The following is a 24969-nucleotide window of genomic DNA, read 5'->3' on the forward strand; positions in this document are numbered from 1 at the left end:
CATAAATGTACAAAGTCATGTGATAGAAAAAACAAAGAGTCTCCATATTCTGTAAGAGTCTGCGACATGTGTCTCTTGAGATGGCCTACCTAATGCATAGTAATAAGCGTACATTACTTCTTTATACTCATCCCGGGTCCATTTGATCCCCTTACATTTTTCTTTTTGTGGTGGTTGGGTGGCTGTGGTGTGGAATTTGGACGGCTCGAGATGGGACAGTTCCTGTTCAAGTGACCATCCAGGTGCGTATTCGAAGAAGAGTTTGTGCCAGTGAATGACTTTTTGACTCCAGGCTGGCTCTCTCCTGAGGGACGCGCTTCCAGATTAGCCATAGGACAATCTATTTGATGTACTGTTTTAAGTTTTCATTTTGTCTCGTAAGACATTTTTGTACGACATTGATATTATTAGTATTGAGTCATGTATAGCTAATGTAAAAACGGTTTTATTATTGTTGTTGTTGTCGTTGTTGTTGCTGTTGCTGTTGTTGCTTATGTCATTGTCTAGTGTGGTGGATGGAACGCCAAACTCCACAAACTCTTAATGGAGTGCCTTGTTATATTGAGTTCTTCCCTATTACTCTACGACCAGTTTCGTGGCTCCGTGATTGGATTGATAATTAAATTAGTACGCTGTCATTTTATTTACCAATCGTAGCATAGAATAGCCAATAAACAGTACGATGTCTTCATTAGCAACTCTACGTAATGATTGGAATACCGAATATCGACCGCATTTACAGTTGACGAAGACAGCCAAGAGGCTTACGAAAACCGCTTCTAAAGTTATCGTCCCATATCTACCGAGAAAATATTGAAAGTCCTACATTTATATTTTTTGCAATAAACCTAGATATATTTTAAGCACGTGAATTTGTTAAAAACATTGAATAATTTTTCATAAGCAAACATTATAACTGTCTCTCTGTATGGTGATAAAGGGATAATAAAATAAATATCATACACTAAACATACATTGGATTATCCGTCCATCCCACCCACCTCAACACCTTTGGAAATTTCTGTTTGTGTAAGAAATCATATTCATCATCGGTAGCAGCAGCGAGGAGGAGGAGGAGGAGATATTGCCGATAATACTGCTGTTGCTGCTGCATAAATATAATTGTGTACCTCGAATTAGATCCGAGATATGAACGTGCCGAGAAATCACTATACAAATGTCATATTTCCATTAACACTTCCGGTTAAAGCGACGTGATCTGACATTCTGTGTTTGTTCAGTTGGTGGTGTTCGTTTAATGCACCTTGTTGTTTTCTGTTCTTCTATAAAGCTTGCGACAGAGTCGAGTAGAAACCCTATAATGGTTGGTACACGTGTTATGCAAGCAATATATCTTACCTGTAACTAGGTGTGTATGTAGGCAACAAGTACGATTTTGCAGAATGCCACAGCTGTTGAATTTCATAAATAGAGAACTGTGATAATTGGCAGATGTGAAGCTGATGGAAGATATAAGTGCATATTACGGCAAAATGCGTAGGCAGATGGTAAGTCAGTCAGTCAGTCAGACAGACAGACAGACAGACAGATAGATAGATAGATAGATAGATAGATAGATAGATAGATAATATAAATTGTGTGTGTGTGTGTGTGTGTGTGTGTGTGTGTGTGTGTGTGTGTGTGTGTGTGTGTGTGCGTGTGTAGAAGGTTGAAAAGGAACACACGAGTTGACATGCATGGAAAAAAAGTAAGGTAGAAAATGCTAAAATAATTTCATAAAAAACATTTCAGTACCGGTTTCAGTCATTGAGACTTTTTCAATTGTAAGTATGGAAAACAATTAAATTTCTTTTAATTTTTACAAAATTTAAATGTTTTCCATACTTACAATTGAAAAAGTCTCAATGACTGAAACCGGTACTGAAATGTTTTTTATGAAATTATTTTAGCATTTTCTACCTTGACTTTTTTTCCATATTTATATATATATATCTGTGTGTGTGTGTGTGTGCATACTTACATCTATACGTATATATATATATATATATATATATATATATATATATATATATATATATATATATATATATATATATATATATATATACATATATATGCATATATGTATATATATACGTATATAAAGAACGACCCTTCATCAGTTGTTGGCTGTTTTTCTAGTTTCGTATTTCGGGCATTTTACAACAATATACGCTTTCGATAAAACAGTTGCTCCCGCAAAGCAAATTAAATAAAATTTGGGATTTTGCGGAGGGTCCAGAAGAACTACTAAGCCTAAACGAGGTTGTGGTGGGGAACACGTGAATCAAGCTAGGACGGGAGACAAGCAAGAACACTCTTCCTTGTTCCAGCTACAATGGAAAGAAAGAAAGATGGCCGATGGTCATGCAGGAGCCACGTGAGCAAGGGAAGAGGAGGGAGGGAGAGTGACAGAGTAATGAGATAGAATAGTGGGAGAAGAGGTAAAAGAATAAGAAAGAAAAAAAGAGAGAAAAACGAAAGAGTAAAAAGATCTATAGAGTACGCAGCAGGATAAAACATACTTGGAAGAAGATGCGTGGCGTTCAATCATATAATAATTGATGTAAATAATATATATATATATATAAGTCAGTAAATAGTGGGGTTTATATATATATATATAAATGTATATGCATATATATACATACGTATATGTACATACGTGCATCTATACGTATATATATATATATATATATATATATATATATATATATATATATATATATATGCATATGTGGGCACAGGACGTCATGAAACGTGTACAACAAAAAAGTACGAAGTACAAGTACATGGAACATGAACTATTCTTTCGGACAACGAAAGACAGAAATGGAAAACAAAACAAATAACATAAAGAACGACCCTTCATCAGTTGTTGGCTGTTTTTCTAGTCTCATATTTCGAGCATTTAACAACAATATACGCTTTCGATAAAAAAATAAAAAAAAAGTTGCTCCTGCAAAGCAAATTAAATAAAATTTGGGATTTTGCGGAGGATCATAGGTAACACAAACGGGACAGTGAAAACAAACAGGAAGGGTTGCTAAGCCTAAACGAGGTTGCGGTGGGGAATGCGTGAATCAAACTATACGTATATATATATATATATATATATATATATATATATATATATATATATATATATATATATATATATATATATATATGCATATGTGGGGACAGGACGTCATGAAACGTGTACAACAAGAAAGGATAGATAGATAGATAGATAGATAGATAGATAGATAGATAGATAGATAGATAGATAGATATCACAAGGTAGGAAGAAAAAAAACAGTTTACCGATAGTGTTGTTGATATGGGAGTAGATGATGTTATTAAATAGGTAATTTCCTTTAGTGTGATGGTGATTAAGTTGATAATAGTTAGCAAGAGGTCGTTGATTTTTTTAGGTAGATATATGAATACGTTTATTTAGATTCCTAGATCCGTTGATAGGTGTAAGTATATAATTTACAACTCTTTATAACAAAATGCTGCAAACGATTGTATGTAATTCACTAAAATGGAACTATTTTTGATTTTGCTGCTCAGATGACAATATTAGTAATTAATATAATTTTCCAGCTTTATCTTCTACTCTAAGTGACTCTCTGATATATAGGGACATTTTTTGCATCGAATTAAACGATGCATTTGTAGAATATCTTGTTCTATAAGACACTCCATAGGAAAAAGTAGATTTTAGACAATTTTCAGCTTGCAAAAATTCTCGAATGAGAAATAGTGTGCACAGAACTATAGAAATATTGATTTCAAATTTTAGCACAAGACCAGCAATTTCGGGAGAGAAATTGAGTTGACTGGTACTTATTTTATCGATTTCGATTTGATGAAAGGCAAAGTCGATCTCGGCAGAATTTGAACTCAGATTGTAAAGAAGGGCGATATGCCGCAAAGCATTTTGCTCGGTGTGCTAACGATTCTACCAACTCGCTGCCTTAGTCTTATAGAAATATTACCAACAATTGTGGAGAAGCATCATAGATTTGATTCAGTGTTCCAACAATTTCGCTTCAGTTGCATCATTAATGAACTCAAGAAAGTTGTGAAAATTGTACAACTTTTTTTATCTGACATTTAAATCAGAGATAGTGGGCTTTTGTAAAAGTATCATTATATCTTCAAAATTTCAAATATTTTACCGTTTCAAAATCAATTAAAAAATGATTGGCGTTCTCCAGAAATCGCCAGAGTCTCAGATAACCAACTAGATAGACTACAGTTCAGATACGCGAAGACTTAGCCGTTCGTATGTTCTCAAATAGACCATCATAGATAGCCATGGTTAAAGTGTTTTACTGTCCACTTGGCTCAAAATAAGGATCATAATATAGTATGATAACAGGAATATTTAAAATATTTAAAGAAATCTTTACTTTCACGTCTGACAAAAGGAATGAAACCGAAATTGTCAGGGTGATTGTGTATTTATTTAGCGTATTCAAACATTAATTTCGTTCAGATGTCATTAACTTCAACAACAAGAAACATTTGTCTTCAATTTTTTAAATTTCTGAATGAGGCAAAGGCGAAGAAACGATTTCGTGATATTCATTTACCTTTCTATCACATTTAATGTGTAATGAAAGTTGATCAATTTTAACCAAAAATCGGAAACATTTTCTAGAGCCATTTGACTGGAAGTGTATCTCATGTTCTACTGTTATCTTTTACAATTTATCTTTGATAACTGGATTTTGACGAATAGATTTTAGATTATATATAATCTAAATAATATAATAGATTTTAGATCATATAATAGCTGGAAAAACGATATATTCCTTAATGAAATAGGCTCAGCTGAAAATTGAAAGAATACTATAGTCTCGACTGGCCGGTATGTTTTAACTGACAAGATAAGAACTCAGTATCTGTCAGTTCAAAAACTGCTGCTTTTTCTATTTGGTATTCAGAAAAATAGTCACCACGTGCATTCTGGTGATTCCGAGTGTTCAAATAATTGAAATTGATAAAGAACATTCTAAAGCCTTCCAGATGTTATGTAAAAATGCTTCAATACGTCGAAATGTATAAACGTTGTTAGTCTGTCTTACACGAACATTTAACTGGTTTTACACAGACTTCTGTCTGTACAGGTTCTTCTTTTATCTACCTCTCTGTATGAGTGTTCTGTGCGTGTATGTATGTGTCTCCATGTATATGTATAAACACATTGCTAATAGGTTGCTAGATTTTTATATCCCACAGATATCTTTCCACCTGTTTATGACACCAAATTCAATAACTATTCATTTACATATATGCACACTTAATTGTGTTAATATGTACACTTTTGTAACAGTTCATTGTTATGAGCGACCATATATGTTCGTGTATTTCAGTAAGTGAATCTTGCATTGTTATAAATTAATATTTGCCTTGAACAAAAGTCAATATTTAAAATCAAATATAACTTTGTACGCATAATGTTATATACGAACTCAGAATGAAATTCCCTGTATTTGTGTGAGTGTGTGTGAGGGAGAGTGAGAGAGAGATTCACACAAAGACACACACACAATTACATGTCCACTACCTATATTTGAACATGCACGCCTTACAACGAAAAATCTTATAGAAGTTGTATTTGAAGAAAAGTACGAACATGTTAAAATAAGAAAAGAAGATGCGGGAAAGGAAAGAAGGAAGGAAAATGGAGATGAATAAAGCAATACAACTAAGACATCAGCAATAAAATAAAATGTTTATAATGAAATACTGAAGCTATGAGGTGACAGCTACGATAGATTTTCAGCAAAGGAATGGTTTGCTTTGAAGTTTAGAAGTTTAGTATGATAGGTTCTTATTGACTAATGACTTCTCAGACAAAAAAACTATTGATGATCAGTAGATTAAGAAAAGTATTTCTAGAATAAAGATCAAACAGGCTGCACGTGTTTGGACACGTTTTGAATGAAAAAAAAAGAACATACATATATGTTCGATTTTAGAAAGAATTGTAGAAATGTTTTGTCCTTGAGTTTTACCGTTGACACAAATATTTTGAAAAGTTGATATGGTTTGAATAGAATAGTATTATTGTAAAACCTCTTCGACGATAGAGAACTAAAATGTTTTAGAAATGAATAATACAGTTTAACAAAGATTCCATGGGGAAAAACAGAGGCCATCATATAATAATCTTGTCTACTATTGGCACAAGGCCTAAAATTGTTTTAAGGGCGAGAGCCAGTCGATTACATCAATGGCAGTGCTCAAATGATACTTATTTCATCGACCCTGAAAGTATGAAAGACAAAATTGACTTCGGCAGAATTTGAACTCAGAACATAAGCTTGAAGAAATTGCTAGCAAAGATAGTTATCACTTAAAACACGAGAACAAATTTACTATGGTTACTTTTGTGAATGCTATTGGATGAACAAGTCATAGAAAATATGACAACAAAGATAGGCGGATGAGTGACAAGGTACAATTATAAAATATGATAAAGGCTTTAAATATCATAACAGGGAGTATTAGGATCTTTTCCCTTTGAACGGCACATCGAGAAATTAATTTTTTGTAACTAAACACTTTCAAACTTCGGACACTGGTAGAATGTGTCATATAAAACATCTTTTACTCTTAGTGCTGTTGAGAAAAGTTTATATTTTCAAAGTTATTCCGTGTTAAAGTTGTCGTATTTCGGTAATTTCAACCAATAAATGACGTGTATTCAGCTGAATAAAATTACTGCCGTTGTTTGTCAACAACTTCCGGCGGTGTATATTTCGTTTGTCACTGTTATTTATGACATATTTCATCTCAGTTACGTTTGTATGAATAAACGAGTGTATCTGAATCATGTTTACTTCATGGCACTACCACAGTCATTCGTGCATTTCTACTGCTTTTAGTCTTTTTTTTCCTGTTTTTCAGCTACTATTTTCGGAAAGTCATTTTTGCCCCCTCCCCCTCCAATTTCTTCATTTTTCACATTTTTCCGTAACTCTAACCCTAAAATCCCAACCCTAACCCTAACCCTAAAACCCAACCTAACCCAAAACCCCAACCCTAACCCCAACCGTAACCCTAAAACCTTAACCCTAACCCTAAAACCCTAACCCTAACTGGTGTTTCGGAGCAAGTCGTCCATATTTGTTTCATTTTTCTCTATTATGTGCTTATGTGCATCCGTAGATTTCTAATGAAGTAATAGGCAGTGAAGAGAAGCCGTCATAGGAAAACCTTTAACTACCTCTATTCCTTTCTCCCCCTCTCTCTACCTCTTCCTCTCTCGCTCTCTCAAACGCATACACGTGCAAGTACACAATCATTCAGTAAAATATAACTCATGTTCGTCAATGTTTTGTAAATATACCATGATTTTCACTAGGGTGTTAGGGTTAGGGTTTTAGGGTCAGGGTTACGGTTTAGGGTTACGGTTACGGTTAGGGTTAGGATTAGTGTTACGGTTACGGTTTTAGGGTCAGGGTTTGGGTTTTAGGGTTAGGGTTAGGGTTTAGGGTTAGTGTTAGGGTTAGTGTTAGTATTAAGTTTAGGATTAGGGTTGGGTAATCGTGTGGGTGTTAATCTGAAAAATTACAGATATGTGAAAAGTACCGACCCTGCCATCTATTATAACTTTTGTTGTTCTGCTTAATATATACATAGATTATGCATCCAAAGAAGAGAGTTTGCTGGGGAAAGACAGCAACCGGTTTAAAATGACAGCAACAGACTGCAGCAATTCACCACATTCCACTTTGAACGTAATGCAAAATGGTGCATCAACATCTTCTGCCCAATCTGATAGAATTCTGGCAAAACTATGTAGCAACAGATCGCCAGCAATTGCTTCATCAGAAATTGCCGTCCTAGCTCCTGCGAAAAGGAATTACCCTGCTATGTATTGTATAGCCAATTAGACGGATGAAATTTACGTACGCTTAATAATTTTATGCAAAACAGCCTTCAGACTTTCCCTATTAATTTCATCGTCTTTTGAATTATGAACATATTTACATCATAAGGGTTTTTTCGTTGTAAAGCTTTCTTTTTAGTTGATTTTCACCTAGCAAGACTTATCGTAGATGGCGTAATAAGTCACACCCGGACAAGGTCGGGCTATACTGCTAGTACATGAATAAAATAATGAAACTTATTTTATCAATCTTTTTTTGTAGACCCACTGAGTTATGAGCCATAATTTAAAGAACACAAGGTTTTTAGATCGGTGTAAACATAAACACACACACACACGCACACGAAATGTTATTTCAAGAGACGGTAATTATATTTCCTTTCTTTTCCCAAACCACATTCTGAAGTATAAAATTTCGAAAACAACCCATTTCTTATATTGTTCCTCCTTAAAGTTTCTCTTCAAAAGAGTTTGTTTTTGTTTTGTTTGTTTTGTTTTGTTTAGTTTTGTTTTTGTTTTTTGTTTTTTTGTTTGTTTGTTTGTTTTTGTTCACTTTCATTGTCTACAGATACAAGTTTACATGTACTTCAACTATCTGATCCTGAATGGTTTTAACTCTCGCTACTAATCTTTTTTTTTCAAAACAGCCAACCAACTAAACATTGCATAGAACCTTTTAAAAGCGAGCAACGGAATATAAATACAGAACACTTTCCCTGACAATTAGAAAACTTCTGGATATCTTGGACTTCAAAACTTCCCTTTTCTTTAATCGTAGTATCATTTTGTAGACTAATACAGATGCAGACGTGGTTGCACGGTACGAAGTTTGCTTCCCAATCACATGATTCTGGGCTCAGTCCCACTTCGAGGCAGCTTGGGCAGGTGTCTTCTTCTATAGCCTCAGGCCGACTAAAATCTTGTAAGTGGACTTGGTAGAAGGGGACATATATATATATATGTGTATGTATGTATGTACGTAAGAGAGTCGACTGAAAAGTTCATAGGATGACTAAGATACTCTCATGGAATGTGACCAAATGAGGTTAATTTTTCAACATAGTCCTTCTTGCAGCCCACACACTTCTTCCATCGGTGTTGCCGCCTTTGGATTTCATTGGTGAAAAACCTTTCATCCTGTTGGTCACAAAAGTCATCAACTGTAGATATTTCGTCATCATCACTACAATACTGGTTCCCACCTAAGTAGGGTTTCTGTTGTTGTTGTTGTTTTTATTAGGAGCAGATATTTGTCAGATGGGGCCAAATCAAAAGAATTGGGAAGCAGATCAACCAGGAAAATAACATGTGGAGCGTAACTTCCTGGGCAAATTGGCATGGTACTCTCCAGTTATTGCCCTTTTGAGGATAGTCAATAAACACAATGCCTTTTGCATCTCAGAAAAACTGAGGTCATTACCTTCCCTACAAATGAAACGACCTTGGCCTTCTTTGAAATAGGTAAGGAGGGGTGCTTCCACTTCATGGAATGTCTCTGTCTTTGGCTCAAAGTGATGAAGCCAACACTCATCCTGACATACGAAACGTTCAAGGAAACCAACTGAATCTACCTGAAACAATATCAGATTTGCCCGTGATGTGATCAGCCTGGTGCGTTTTTGATCAGGTGTCAGAAAATGTATAACCCACCGAGTAGAAACCTACGTCATGCCAAGTTCACTGTGCAGAATATTCTCAACTGTCTCACGAGATATGCCATTAGCATTGGCTATTTAATTAGAAATAGTCAATCGCCTATCATACATCAACATTTGGCGAACACAATCAATTTTTTCCTCAGTGGTGGCAGTTGCAGAACGTCCAGATGTTGGATCGTCTTCAAGACCTTCCCTACCCTTTCTAAAATCTGCTTTTCTCTTGAACGGGGTTTATTTCGATCATAAAACAATGAATCCCTCTTATATTCGTACTATATTCTTATGTAGTAGGGACACAGTGACACCCAAATGTCTTTGACTCCTCACAGACCATTGACCAAACTTTTTAACTCTAGGACATCTGCCAAAATTAAGTATTATTCTTTTTCAAAACAAAATATATTTTATATTTAGATATACATTATAGAGGAAAACTATCTCTTCAAAACACCCACATAACGAATGAAATTATCTATTTTTTTCTGTTGTTTTTGCTAAGTTTGATACTCAAACTTTTATAAATAGTAAAGTCTATGAAAGTAAACGCAACAAAAAAGAAGTATATTTATTTTAAAATCTATTTTGCTTCAAAAGAATTGAAAAATGTTTGCAGTGAACACAGAATGGTTTCGTGATACACCACTGTCCTGAAGCAGACCAGTTGAGAACTACTGTGTTAGGCATCGTGATGGTTATTTATTTTCAGTAAAGTGCTTTGAAGCAGAATAATCCTTGTTTATAAAATACCACTCTCAACAGCAAATCAAATCATTGAAACTCAAGGTTTGGCCTCAATGTGGGACGAAGTTAGAATTCTCCAAGACATTTGTTTGTTTGTGCCAGCTCGTAGCTTTTTGCCTTCAAAATAATGATGTGTTTACCTAGATTGTTGCGTATTTATATTGGAACGTACACTGACCCTTGACTTGTCGTGAGCTTAACAGCATAGCACGGGCAGATGAAGAGCGCAGAGGTACAGCACAACCACAATATAATCAGATATGCGTAGACATGCAGATCCTGGTGATTCCTGCAGAATGATTAGTGCGTCGAGCAAAATGCCACGCAGTAGTTCTCCACTTCTTTACATTCTGAGTTCAAATCCTACCGAAGTTAACTCGACCTTTCATCATTACGGGGTCGATACAATAAAATCCCAGATTAGTACTGGGGGGAGGTCGATGGTATCGTCTAAATCCCTCCACTCAAAATTGCTGACTTTTGGCCTAAATTAAAAATAATTGTTATTAGAATCACTCGAGCAACAAAAAAGTGCTTTGCGGATTTTTTTCCGACTCTTTACATTCTCAGTTAAAATCCCGATGAAGTGAGCTTTGTCATTCATCCTTTAATGAGCCTAATTCACGTCATTTTTAGAGATGCTTATGATGCCATTTAGTAAAATATGTACTTAGTTTTACTCTCTTTCTTCTTTGAATCGTTCAGTCTTATATCAAGTTCATTTTTTTTCTTCCAAAGGATGATTTAATATGTACTAGTGCCGGGGTACAACAAATCAGAAAATTTTAAAACATTTGGTATTTTTTCAATTTTGTTTCAATCCTTTCCAAAATCGGTTATACCGATTTAGTTTTGTATGCTAATCATGAAAATGAGATCCATTTTTGCCATAAATCAATAAATAAAGAGTTAATAGCTTTTGAAGTTTACAATTTTTGCGGTAATTTTAACCAATCGAAAGCCACCATTATACACATGACCGTAAATTTTACATTGGTATCTGTTTCCATAGTAACAAACAAAGCTGTTGTCTGCCTGCTTTTGATTGTAAAAAGGACGCAGTACTTTGTGCTACTGTGACACTTTCACTACCGCAAGTTTTGACAAGCTACATCATTTTGTGCTTGTGTTATTTTTGCCTGTCATTTTGTGAATAGACAGCTATCACGCAGAAAATACCGGTTTCCGATTTCTGTTTTCTGAATGGACTAAAAATGATCAAACTTTAAACCTCTGTCACATTTTCTAAATTTTTCTGGGAATAAGTGAATCCTAAACTCGGATTCAACGTGAAAATTTACATGAGTTTGAATTTGAAATTTTTCACTTAATTTTAAAGTTTTCAAATGTGTGACAGTAACTAGAAAGATCCTTTTTACCCAATAAAAACTAGATTCTATCTACAATAATTCTTTTCTGAACCCACACTATCCGTGTTCTGGTTTCCCTTATATAATGATTTTTACTTTCTATTATAAAAACTGAATTTTGTCTAATTAGTTAGTTTCTTAACTAATTATGTAAATACATTTTAGAAAAGATGTGACTACATTATGATGGCAACATTCACAAGCGTGATTTAATTACAAGCAACGCTGTTCACGTTAAATATAAATACATGCATTAAAATTCGAAGCAACACATAGACCAGGAAAATAACATGTGGAGCGGAACACTTATAACAATATCAAAATAGTTGCTAGTTTTGTAGACGTCTAGTAAATGTTTGGTTTTCAACACTAACGTAATTAAAGTTTCTTTTCTTTTACTTGTTTCAGTCATTTGACTGCAGCCATACTGGGGCACCGCCTTGAAATTTTAGTCGGGTGTATCGACTCCAATACTTTGTTTAAAGCCTGGTACTTTTTCTATCGGACTCTTTTGCTGAACCACCGCTAAGTTACGGGGACGTAAACATACCAACACCGGTTGCCAGGCGATGATTGGGAACAGAGACACAAAGACACATGCACAAAGATAATATATATATATATGGGGGGGGGTATACACACACATACGACAGGCTTCTTTCAGTTTCCGTCTACCAAATCCACTCACAAAGTTTTGGTCGGCCCGAGGCTATAATAGAAGGCACTGGTCCGAAGTACCACGCAGGGGAACTGAACCCTGAACCATATGGTTGGGAAGCAAGCTCCTTAACACACAGCCACGCCTGTAGATGAGTACTTTAAATTATGGGATGACATGAAGTCTATCACATCATTTAACACGTTTTAGTTTGTAAAAACTCTCTTGCTTACCATGTTCGTGTATGCTCAATGCTCCTGCTTCAAACATATATCACAATTCCTGCGCTCTTGTTAAAAAAAAAAAACACTTCTGTAGCAAGAATATTACTCACGTACTCAACAAAACTTGACCAATCATGACTTCGTGCGGAATTGGCTCCAGCGACAAACATCTCCGTAACACTTCTATCAAACCAAAAAACAATAAATCTTTCTACCTAAAGCAGAAGACCTGAAATTTTGAGGAAGAGGACTAGATTACATCGACTCCAGTTCTCACTGGTACTTATTTCATCAACCCCGGAAGGATGAAGGGCTAAGTCGATCTTGTAGGTCGTAAAGAACCGGAAAAAATTCCACTAAGCATTTTGTTCGGCGTGCTAATGATTTTGCCAGTTCGTCGACCTAAACCTCACCCTCCAAAAAAAAAATATATATATTAATAAGCCTTTCTTATTTTGGCACAAAGCCAGTAATTTTTGAGCTGGTGAGGAAGTTGATTACATTGACTCCAGTGCTCAACAGGCACTTATCTTATCGAGCACAAAAGGATGAAATGCAAAGACTACTTTGGCGGAATTTGAACTCAGAACGTAATGAACAGGATGAAATGCCGCTAAACATTTTGTCCGGCGAGCTAACAATTATGCCAGCTCGCCACCTAAGGCCCAAAAAATAATATTTGCAAATATTGTCTGTAGACAGTATGATTAAATAATTTACAAGATATAGTTTTGAATGTATAATTTGAATTCAAATCTCACAGGCGATGTCTTTGTGCACATTTTTCCGAAATCGCTAAAATAAGTCCCAGTCAATCAATTACATTTTCCCTGCATGTCTCTCTGTAAAACTGTCTTTGATTAAAAAGAATAAATTTTGTTTGTCTTTTTAAAAGATTCAGTACAAATGTTTCATATGAAACAAATTCTCTCTCTCTCTCTCTCTCACACACACACACACATCTCATCTGGCTCACATATTTCACACAAGTCGTAATAAGCTGAAAATTTTAGGTGAAGAAACATGATTAAGTTATAATGATGTCTACACCCAAGGATGTTAGCCCTTGTAATACTGATTTTAGAAGAAAATTGAATTTAATTTAATTCATTTATTTCAGCTCTAACTATTAAGACATTTATGACGTCTAATTCTCATTTCTTCAAATGCCGAGTATTTGTAAAAAGCCGGTCGACAATAACATAGCTGTCAAGTAAGATTAATTTCACTAACGAAGTATGTAAAAAGATTATATAATCATGGAAATCGCTTGCTTCAGTTAAGAATATAAGACTTAAAACTACCGTACAAGTAGAAATGATGTACAAACAGCATGTATTGATATTTCTAAAGAATTATTCTTCGAAGGGCAACAAACCCCAGCCTGCCTAAAGTATCAGAGATGTCATGGATTCATCATTTTTAATGTTATTTTCAGGTTCTATCAGTCTTTAAGAATTGCAGTTATCGAACTAACAACGTCTTGTGATTGGTAAGTGCTTTAGCACTGGCAAGGTCACATAACTTTCAATAACCAACTTCACCTACTTCTAAATCAGTAGTTTTCAACCATGTTTTACTTCTGGACCCCTTTGATTAATGTTTTATTCTGGTGGGCCCCATAGCCATTACATGTTTAAAAACTAGTTCTACAAATACTTCTTTCAAAATTCCTATTTTGCTTTCCATACATTAACTTGTGTAAGCTGAACTGTGTAAGATGTCAAAGAAAGAAATCTAGCTGTTTCTTACAATAAATACATCCAAAGTAACATTTTTTCATGGACTCTTAATATAATACTGTAGGTCCCCAATTTCCTATTTTGCTTGCGTGGTCCCCCAAAAATCTTATATCGACCTCCAGCTATTTTACTTTTACGATTCTAATTGTAGTAAAAAGGGCGGGAATGGCAGAAACGGTAACGTTTTTCTGTAGCTGGACATTTTTTTTTTCCAGTTCAACGTCTCACTATTTGTTATCTAGTCTTCTCCAGAGTCATTCTGAGATCAACCTTCACAGCTTCTTCTGCATCATTTTCCACTTCCATCGATTGACCTTTCTTCACCCAACTATCATCCCCGATGTGCATCATATTGTACCAGGCGGCCTTCTTTCTTGCACGCTTCGAATGATTTATCTACTACATATTAAGTTAGAAAGAAAGTCAAATCGCGTTTTTCAGATGATCACTTTGAATGTATTTTTTTAATAAGTATTAATTTCTACATTCTAATGTTTTATTTGTATTTTTTTTTTCCAGATAACTTTATACTATAGATCAGACCTATATCAAACACTGCATGCTGAGTGAATTTAAAAGGGGATGTTCAGCAGTGAAAGTAGCATGATATTCGTTCTTTCTATGGAAATGAACATTTAAGTGTCCGTAAAAGTCCACGATGATTTGGCCAGTCTTGGCCAGTTAATTTTTCTCTATACTGAGGTTCCAAAAACTAGTTGAAATAAATCCAAAGCAAACTGCACGAGAAGTAGTAAGACAGCTTATGTCACATTTCAATCATAAAATACCTTCATGAATTAGGAAAAGTGTCTTAACTTGATCTGTAGTTTCCTCATCTGATGCTTCTCAGTTTAATCAGAGATGCTCATTATTGAAAGTAAACTTGCTACCTAACTTTTCCTGAGTAAAAATCATCACAAGTCATGAAAAGTGGGTTCTCTATAATTATATCCAATGAAAACAACCATGGTTAGTACCCAATATAAATGAAAAAATCCATCCTCAAACCAAGTCTACACCTGAAAAAGTTATACTCAGTGATTGACGAGGTATGGAGGGTATCGTCTATCAAGTGTTAAACCAAAGCGAAACAGTTAATGTGGAGAAATATTATCCTCAGTTGAAAGCATTGCACAAAAAATATGCAGAAAAAGCACTCCATCATTTGTCAATCTTAAAGGAGTGTTGTTCTGACACAGTAATACAAGACTACATATTGCCCAAGTTACTCAGGGGAAGATTATCACATTAAATGTGTAAGTTTAGCCTCATCATCCTTACTCTCCTGACTTCGTTCCATCTATCATCTTTTCAGATCATTGCAGCATTATCTAATGGGAATAGTTTAATTGTGAAGAGGTTAATAAAAAAAACTGAGTTTGAAACCTGAAAAATTTCACACCTAAGGGATCAACAATTTGCCAAATAAATGGTTATATTATCAATAACGATGAGAAATATTATCTTGATTTAAATATATCAACTAAGACCTAAGAAGAATGTTTTTTTTCCCATCTTGAAATGCGACAGGACTTTCTTTCCAACCTTTTTTTTTTCTCTCAACTCACTTGTGCTTATCCTTCTTGAATGCTGACATTACTCATCCAGCGGAGCTTCCACGTCTAATTTCCAACTTTCTTGCAACCATGACACATCGAATTTTGCACACAACCCTTTGATGCCAACAGAAATAGTTCTCTGAACTTTTTCTACTCCAGCTCTGGTACTACGCTTTACACTAAACTTACCTCCAGTGATCTCGTCACAGGTGTCAGCAGCTTTTAGCAAGCCTTCTGGGTAGTGGAACAATTGCATTTTATGAATGCTCTTACTAGTAACTACTATGTTGTGTGCTCACCTGCCAGCCTGCTTGATATCCCACTGGCCGTTTTGGGTGCTTATAGTTTACATTATAGAGTTCTTACCAACTTCTTTTCTGCTCATCAAGCATGTCTGTTTTCTAGATGCCAACAAAGTTAAGCAATTTTTTTTCTGCAAAGTAAATTCTTTTATTTTTAATTTTCTTGATTCTTCTCATTTTTCTCTGATGTATGTTGTCAGCTCACAGGAGTTTCCACAGACCACTGGTCTTGAATTCCTTTATTATGGCCCAGAGAACAACTATAAATAGAAGTATAATTGATCCCTGATGAACACCTACCTGCATACTAAATTTCTCAATGAACTCATTAACTGCTACCATGCTTATGGCACCTCTATATTTGGCTTGCACAGCTCTCGCAAACCATTCATCTACATCTCTAGTGCGATACCTTGTAAAAAACCTCATCCAAATCAGCAAATACAAGACATAATGGTTTGCTCTTGATGAAAAACCTTTCCTGTAGTCATCTCACTAAAAAGTAGGTATCGATAGTACATTCACTCGGCACAAAAGCAAAATGCATCTCATCTAAGCTGGTTCTCACCATAATAAACTATGCTATAACTCAGCTACATACATGACAGTCCATCAATTTGATTTTTTTTTTTTTTTGTTTCAAGGAAACAATTAACTGAAAAGACATTCTTGATCAATCTATTGCCTATTAAAGTCCACCAGTGAAAAAAAACATAGTTGCTGGACTTATACATATCACCACTTCTTTCTAGGAATCATACAATACCTTCTGCTCCTGAACTCGTCTTGAGCAGGGAAACAGACAAAATGATTGTCTAAGATGAATGCAGATTGGCAAATGAGCTCTGGAGGCTCTGGACGGGACTTGCATGACAACAGATCTTAAATGAGAGGAGCAGCAGTGATAATGTCAGATGACTTTCTTTCAAACCTTATCAGTGATCTTAAAAGGAACAAAAGCTCATGAAATCCACACTTACCTCAAACTGTCATCACTTTCAACCGAAGTTAAATCATCAATCTGTCTACAACACGAGAGACAATCTTTGAAGTATAGTTGTTTGATCATTTTGCCAAACATATGTTACAAGCTGGAGAAGAAAGGTATCTCCCCCAACAGTAATGACACCATGGAGCCAGTGGTTAAGATGTGTTGACACCAAAAAATGTTTCCCAACTCCAACATAATTAACATACAAGAGATTGTGCAAAAACACAAATAGTTATAGCAAAACTGGTTACAAACAGATATGCAGAAAACCTAGATTAATACAATACGGCTTTGTGCCAGGAAAGGGTACTCCTGATGTCCTCTTCCTAGAGAGACAATTGAAAGTATTGAACTAGAAATTACTATACCTAGCATTTGACAACTGTGAGAAGGCCTTTGACAGAATTCCACCATTTGTAAGTAGGAGTAAATGAATGGCTGGTATGGGCAAGACAATCCATGTACAGAGGTGCTATTAGCAACATCAAAGTTGGCTATGAGTACAGCGATGAATTTAGTATGCAAATTAGGAACCTACAAGAACTCAGCCAACCTCTACAAGCATGGAAAATCATCTAATTATAAAAGCACTTTGTCAAACACCTCGATAGTTCAGAATTGTGTCAAAAAGGAATATCCAACAGTAAAATGTCTTTAAACACTATAAGTATTACACTTCCTGAGTTCTAAAATTTACAAGTGAAGATTTCCTTATTCATGCAAGTAAAGTAAAAAAAAATTTTAAATTAAAGAAATTAACAATGGAGGAAAAACATCAACTCTGTCTTCAAAAGTTTACTCTGAATGTAAATTGTTCAACTATAATGAATTTTTTTCAAAACAATGAAACAAGTTTACCTTCAAGTAAACTCAGTAAAGACAAACATTCTAGCAAGTAGGAAAGCTTAAGGTAAATTTAGCAAAAACAAAGATTCTAGTAAATAAGGCAGGGGCCCTGGTATCTTCAAGGAAATGACTTTACTCGACATGAAGAAAAGGAGTAAGTATAAACTCTATATGCTGTACAAAATGTAAGTTATGGACATACAAGAGAGGTAGTGGAATCAAAGGCAAACTAGCAGAGAACATAAGCTTCATATGTGATGGATGCACTGAAGAAGTACATATTAATGAGCATACCAGAAATAGATGCTCTTGAATGCTGGGAGGGCTTACTAGAAGTAGTTGGTAGCTTATGCTACAGAGAAGATATAATTAGTAAGAGAAGTGGCCGCTCCAAAAACATAGTAGCCAACATGAGAATAAGTGGGAGAAAGTTCAGTGAACTAGTAATGCTGCTGACAACAAAGGTATTTTTCCATTGAGTGAAAGGCAGAGTATGATGCTTGTATTAGAGCTGCAAAGCTGCATGGTAGTGCGATAGATCCTTGAACACAGCAGACTTAAGAGTGGAAAGAAATGAAGTGAGCATGCTTCGTTGGATGTGCAATGTTTGAATGAACAGCACAGTATAATGTGCTAAGAGAAAAACAGAGCATAAGAAGAAACAGATGTGGTGTGCAAGAAAGAGGCCTGTCTTGGTATGGACATGTGATGCATACAGATGAAGTCAACTATTGTAAGTATTAATCACTAAATGTAGTTGGAACTTGTGGAAGAGAGACACCCAGGAAGACATGAGGTGAAGTGGTGAAAGCTGATCTTGAAACCCTCAGCCTCTCAGAGGTGATGACTAAGGATTAGGATATCTGACGATATAAGGTTCTTATTAAGATCCTTTTATCCTTGCAAAACTGACATTGGTATCACTGTGTACATGAATATTATAAACAAATGAGTACCCTGCCTAATCTCCTCGAAACTCCCCCCCCCCCCGCACCATCAACATCTCTCTCTCACGACTCCACCATCTTGAGACCATTCTATATTTCTTGCTACTTGGAACCATTTCACTTGTTAGCCATTCTTCTATTATTGTTCTCCTCACTCACATTAGTGATTCATCCCATCCCACTGAACCACCAAATTAGCTCTCCTCATGCACTACATTTGCCTCTATACCTACCACTCTTGTAGACTACCCATCTTTCTCTTATCCTCCCAGTAAGCTGTATCACTACTATCCAGCTCACTCTTCACCACTCCTCTACCTTCCTCAACTCCAGAACATGCTGTTAAGTTGTTGGTATTAAGAAGGGCATCCAGCCAAAGAAGCCATGCCAAGGCAAACACTGGAGTACAATGTGGTCTTTGGACCAATCAGACCCTGTCCAACCCATGTCAAATGGAACACCAACATTAAATATTAAATCAAGAAAAAATAACCTAATAAAAAGTAGAAAGATAATATACTAGTAAAAATTTTACCTATTTTGATTTTTATTGCTTGTACTTCATCTTTCTTTTATATCAAATACCTCTTTCAGTCAGTTTGTCTTGATTCTGAATAGTTTAATCTCAAATAAAAACTTGTTAATGTCTCGACACTATCAAGCAAATCTGTTATACCAGCTTTCAAAATTGGTTTTAATTGGATATTAACTGAATGTCTTGGTCGATGATGATGAAGCAGTTTAAGTATACATACACATGCACATATACATACCTGTAGGGCATTTGACAAAATAACAAGAATAAACTTACATTGACACATAAACATATGACTTGCTGACAATAACTCTGGCCACAGTAATGCATTCTACTAAAACTGCATTCATTTACTTTTCAGACCAAATTTCACACATTCATAAAGATAAAAAAGAAAAATCTATTCATGCTGAAAATATGAAAATATCTTTCAAGGAATAATATAAAAATACCCCTTGCACATACATAAATTCAATCTATATTAAAAAAGAATGATTATAATGAGTTTATTTTATTTGGTTTGGTTTTTTTTTCTATACATGAAGAAATGCAAATGCATTGGTGAGTGCATTATGTGAGAGAAACTGACTAAATTATCACAGCTGCAATTATGATCTGTTTGTATCATGGATCAGCCAGTTAACAGTTACAATCTGTAACACGGATCAGCTAGTTGACAGCCACAATCTGTTTTTACCAAGGATCAGCTACTTGAACTTAAAAAATATAAATTTTAAAAAATGTCCAGATACACATCTGCAATCAGTGAGCAGACCTGACAAATAGTGACCCAGGTTTACAGGTCGAAGAGCAAAAGAATGTGGAAAAGTTTGCAATTTAAGTTTTAGTTAAAATGTGCCTGAGCAAGCATGAGGAGTTTACTGATTGATCGGCGATCAGGAGAATTTGGATGTGATTGGATGAAATTGTTCAATTTAGGGATAAGGCCACTGAGCACACTTCTTTTGTGTTCATGAGTGATTGGGTTGGTTGTATCTAAGCTGACAATTGCCTCTTCTAAATACCTGTAAAATTAAAAAGGAGCTCTTCAGTAATAGATTTATATCAGTTTTAAGAGTTTTAACAGAGTAATTAAGTTATCTTACAGGTCATTCAAGTCCAATTTATAAGGTAATACCTTACAAGTCTTTCAATCAAACACACAATGTATTCAATCTTTCTCAAATAAGATTTATATTTAACAAACTAAATTTAATCTACCAATTCAGTAAAACCACAATTTTTACATCAGGAATTAGTTTTTGCTTTTTCTTATCTTTTATGGTCCTGAAAAAACAATACCTATAAACAATATAATATTACAAATATATACTGTAATATTATTCTCCTTACAATACAACTGAGTATGAATGGCCCTATCTGTCTTACACAGAGACCTTTCAATGTAATTAGTAAAGCAAACATAACAAAATTATTTCTCCCAGCATTGTTTTAATTACATAGTTTCCTTACCAACAACCAATTCACTTGTAAAATAGTTACCCCAAAATTTAAAAAAAAAAAACAAGCTGGTCGACTTTACTTTTCATCTTTTCAAGGTCAATAAAATAAGTACCAGTGGATCACTGAGGTTAATCCAATCAACTTATCACCTCCCCAAAAACGCTGGCCTTGTGCCAAAATTGGATACCAATATTTACATGTTCTGAAATGTTTAGATAATTACTACCGATTATGCCCCACTTTCTGATGTCAATGAGAAAGAACCTGTACGCTTGAACATTGGACAACAGTCAAAATTGATGCTCCACTGTTCTGTTCTGTCTTTAACTAGGGTTTTAAACATAATACAATTGCTAATCACTATATGAATAACAAAATCTGATAGCATCTGTTACCATAAATATATATCTATATATGTATATACTTGCTGGCCTAGTACCATCAAAAATAATGTCTGATTGTAGTATTTTATATATTAATAAGGAAAAAAGATAGAATACAGATGGTAATTCAAATTAATACACTTGTCAATGTTATCTAGTAGTTGTCTTTTGAGATGTGACACTGATCATCATTTGTTGGTTCACACATACAAATATTCACATGCTTCCCTAGTACATGCACAGATACACACATATACACACAGAATTGAAATGCTGTTTGATTTTTTCATCATCCTATTACTAGCCTGCCATCACCCCTTCCTTCCTTATTCATATGTTGTGACGGAGAAAAACAAAAGAGTATTATTATAGTAGATATATATATAACTCTCACACACACACACACACACACACAAGCTTCTCTCAGTTTCCATCAATACATTCACAAGGCTTTGCTTGGCTTTACACTATAGTAGAAGACACTTGCCCAGGATGCCACAGAGTGGGACTGAACCAAGAGCCATGTGGTAGGGAAATAAACTTCTTATTACACAGCTATGCCTGTGCCTATATAAAAAGATGCACCTTTGAAATACAGCCATACCTGTGTTCTGAACAAGAAACGAATATCTGAAAGAACTTACTTTTGTTTCAATAGAGTGTGTGTTTCAATATCAGCTGATAGTTGCTGAATCAAAGATAGAAGAACAGGTTGTTGCAATGGGAAGGGAATTTGTCCAAAGACTTGATCTGGATTAGCTTTCTCACAAGTAAGTATTACCAATTCTAGGTTAGCAGCAGACAAGGCCTAAAATAACAAAAAAATTTAATTGAACAATGAAAGAATAATTAGAATGTTCAAGAGAAAACACTTATAAATTGAAACTATACATTCATTTGTATTAAATAAAGGGAATTACAACCCTTAGATTATGAAGAATTACCAGAAACTATAATTTATTTCAACATCTTTTTTTTCTGAAAAAGTTAAAATATTCTACTTAAAATGAGTCTCACCTGTTGAAAAGCAGCATTAATCTGTCCCTGGTTTAAAAGTCGCAGTATCTGATTCTGTAATATGTGGACATCTTGAGTACCAGGCACTGGGGTCACAGCTCCCGAACGCATTGCGCTTAATACATTGTCACTAATGGTGTTTCCTTGGAGTCGCATGGCTTTGTTCACTTCATCCTTCACAACTTCTCGTACATGTTGAAGTAAAGTGTCTTTCAGTCTAAGTATAAAAGAGTAGGTTTTTAGCAATTATAATATAAGAGCAGCACTAGACAATCACTAAGCAACACATTTTCAATGTTTGAAAGCTTATGTATTTAATTAATACCCAAAAGCCAAAACTGACTGAATCCACTTTGTTTTTATATGACTACAGATTTGGTGGGAATTGCTAATATTAACAGAATGTTCAGGATTGAATAGGATGTAATAATCCTAACCTGCTATACTGCAGCTTTCACCAAGATAAAGTAGAAGACAGTGGTCTGTGTAAACTGATGCAAATTGCAAGACTCTGTGAACATCAACACCTTGAACACACATTGTGGCCCCAGGATCCCATCATCCCAGGGCCCTGTCCAGTTGCAAAGCATTTTAAGACAGCAAACTGGCAGAATCATTAGAACACTGAGTATATAATTTCACATTTATATTGTGAGAGGAAATATTTTGTAACAATTAAAAAAAAAATAGATATCTTACCCTTTCAATGACTGTGTAACAACAGTTTCTAGTTTTTTCTCCAAAACTGATAATAAATGAGTGTGTAGGTGTTCAGTTGAACCTTTGAACATCTCAACAGTTGATTGCAACTGAGAAACTACAGGATCCCAAACCTCCATCTGTCTTCGACGACCAACTTCTAAGTGTTGCTGAAGTTGAACCAAGTCTAAAAGAAAATAAAACAAGTTATCAATAACGAATAGCCAAATAAAAATGTACAGTTTGCTAAATAGAAGCTGAATACATTCACTTATTGACTGATAAATGTGAAAAGAATACATCAAAATTCTATAGTGTTATAGTGTTTACATTCCTATATGTTCTGACCTGTTATACCATGAACCTTCAGTAAAAGCGCGTAGAGGGACCAGCTATCCAAATAGACAGCTCTCTTGTAGATAAAGCAATTAAGGGTATGAAGCCAGGAAAAGCCCCGACCCATCAGGAATCACTGCTGAGATGCTTAAAACATCTGGTGGTGTGAGCTATGGCCTAGTCACCCATATTGTAAACCAGGTAGTTCATGATGGACTCATACCCAATGACTGGCGTAGCAGCACCATAGTCAACTGCTACAAAGGTAACGGTGATGCTCTAGATAGAAATAACTACAGGGGTATCAAACTGCTGGATCAGGTGATGAAGGTCATGGAGAGTGTCATAGCCCATCTCATTAGGGAAAGAGTCTGCTTAGATGAGATGCAGTTCAGTTTTGTGCAGGGTAGAAGCACTACTGATGCCATATTCCTGGTTCAACAACTGCAGGAGAAATACCGAGCTAAAGATTAACCCCTATACTTAGCTTTTGTGGACTTGGAGAAAGCCTTTGACAGGGTCCCCCGATCCCTTATCTGGTGGGCGATGCAGAAACTGGGGATTGACGAATGGTTAATAAGGGCTGTACAGGTCCTATACAGAGAGGCCATTAGTAAGGTTAGGATTGGCAATGAGTATAATGAAGAATTCCAGGTAGAAGTAGGGGTCCACCAAGGTTCAGTCCTCGGTCCCCTTTTATTCATCATAGTCCTCCAGGCAATAACAGAGGAATTCAAGACGATTTGCCCCTGGGAGCTCCTCTATGCTGATGACCTGGCCCTCATAGCAGAATCACTACCAGAACTAGAAAAGAAATTTCGGGTGTGGAAGCAAGGTTTAGAATCAAAAGGCCTTAGAGTCAATGTAGCAAAGACCAAAGTTCTAGTAAGTAGGAAGGCGAACACATCACACCCTCAGGTAGGTGACCCTGCTCGATGTGTAGAAAAGGTATAGGTAGAAATTCCATAAGATGTACCCAGTGTAAGCTATGGACATATAAGAGTTGCAGCAACATCAAAGGAAGATTAACCGAGAAGATAGCTTTCGTGTGCAGCAGATGCACAGGGGCAATAAACACCACAGATTCCATCACACTCCAAGGGGAGAAACTAGAAGTAGTTGATAGCTTCCGCTACTTAGGTGACCAAGTTAGTAGTGGGGGTGGATGCTCAGAGAGTTACCACTAGAATAAGAATACCCTGGGCAAAGTTTAGAAAGCTTCTACCCCTACTGGCGACAAAGGGCCTCTCGCTCAGAGTGAAAGGTAGATTGTACGATGCATTTGTGCGAACTGCCATGCTTTACAGCAGTGAAACATGGGCCGTGACTGCAGAGGACATGTGTAGGCTTGAAAGAAATGAAGCTACTATGATCCACTGGATGTGTAATGTCAGTGTGCACACACAACATAGTGTAAGCGCCCTGAGAGAAATGTTGGACATAAGAAGCATAAGATGAGGCATGCAAGAGAGATGTTTGCACTGGTATGGTCATGTACTACGGATGGATGAGGAGAGATGTGTGAAGAAGTGCCACTCTCAAACAGTTGAATGAATCCGGAGTAGAGGTAGACTCAGGAAGACATGAGATGAGGTGGTCAAGC

At 35.6% G+C, this 24969-nt stretch overlaps 1 protein-coding gene across 7 annotated transcripts in view; it reads right to left on the minus strand.

Annotated features, from left to right (window-relative positions):
* Positions 1-19959: 19959 nt before the first annotated feature.
* The window catches only part of LOC106868485 (enhancer of mRNA-decapping protein 4), a 55129-nt gene continuing 50119 nt past the window's right edge, over positions 19960-24969 (minus strand). For all 7 annotated transcript variants that reach the window (XM_014913781.3, XM_089356018.1, XM_089355999.1 and 4 more), the window contains 4 exons: positions 23031-23217; positions 22332-22548; positions 21959-22122; positions 19960-20492 (listed from right to left, as the gene is read on the minus strand). In XM_014913781.3, the coding sequence (XP_014769267.1) occupies positions 20312-20492; positions 21959-22122; positions 22332-22548; positions 23031-23217 (749 nt within the window). In that variant the 3' untranslated portion in view covers positions 19960-20311. The remainder of the gene's footprint in view (positions 20493-21958; positions 22123-22331; positions 22549-23030; positions 23218-24969) is intronic.

The sequence above is a fragment of the Octopus bimaculoides genome, chromosome 1 (assembly GCF_046866305.1).
Source record: "Octopus bimaculoides isolate indiv1 chromosome 1, ASM4686630v1, whole genome shotgun sequence".
NCBI classification, from domain to species: domain Eukaryota; kingdom Metazoa; phylum Mollusca; class Cephalopoda; order Octopoda; family Octopodidae; genus Octopus; species Octopus bimaculoides.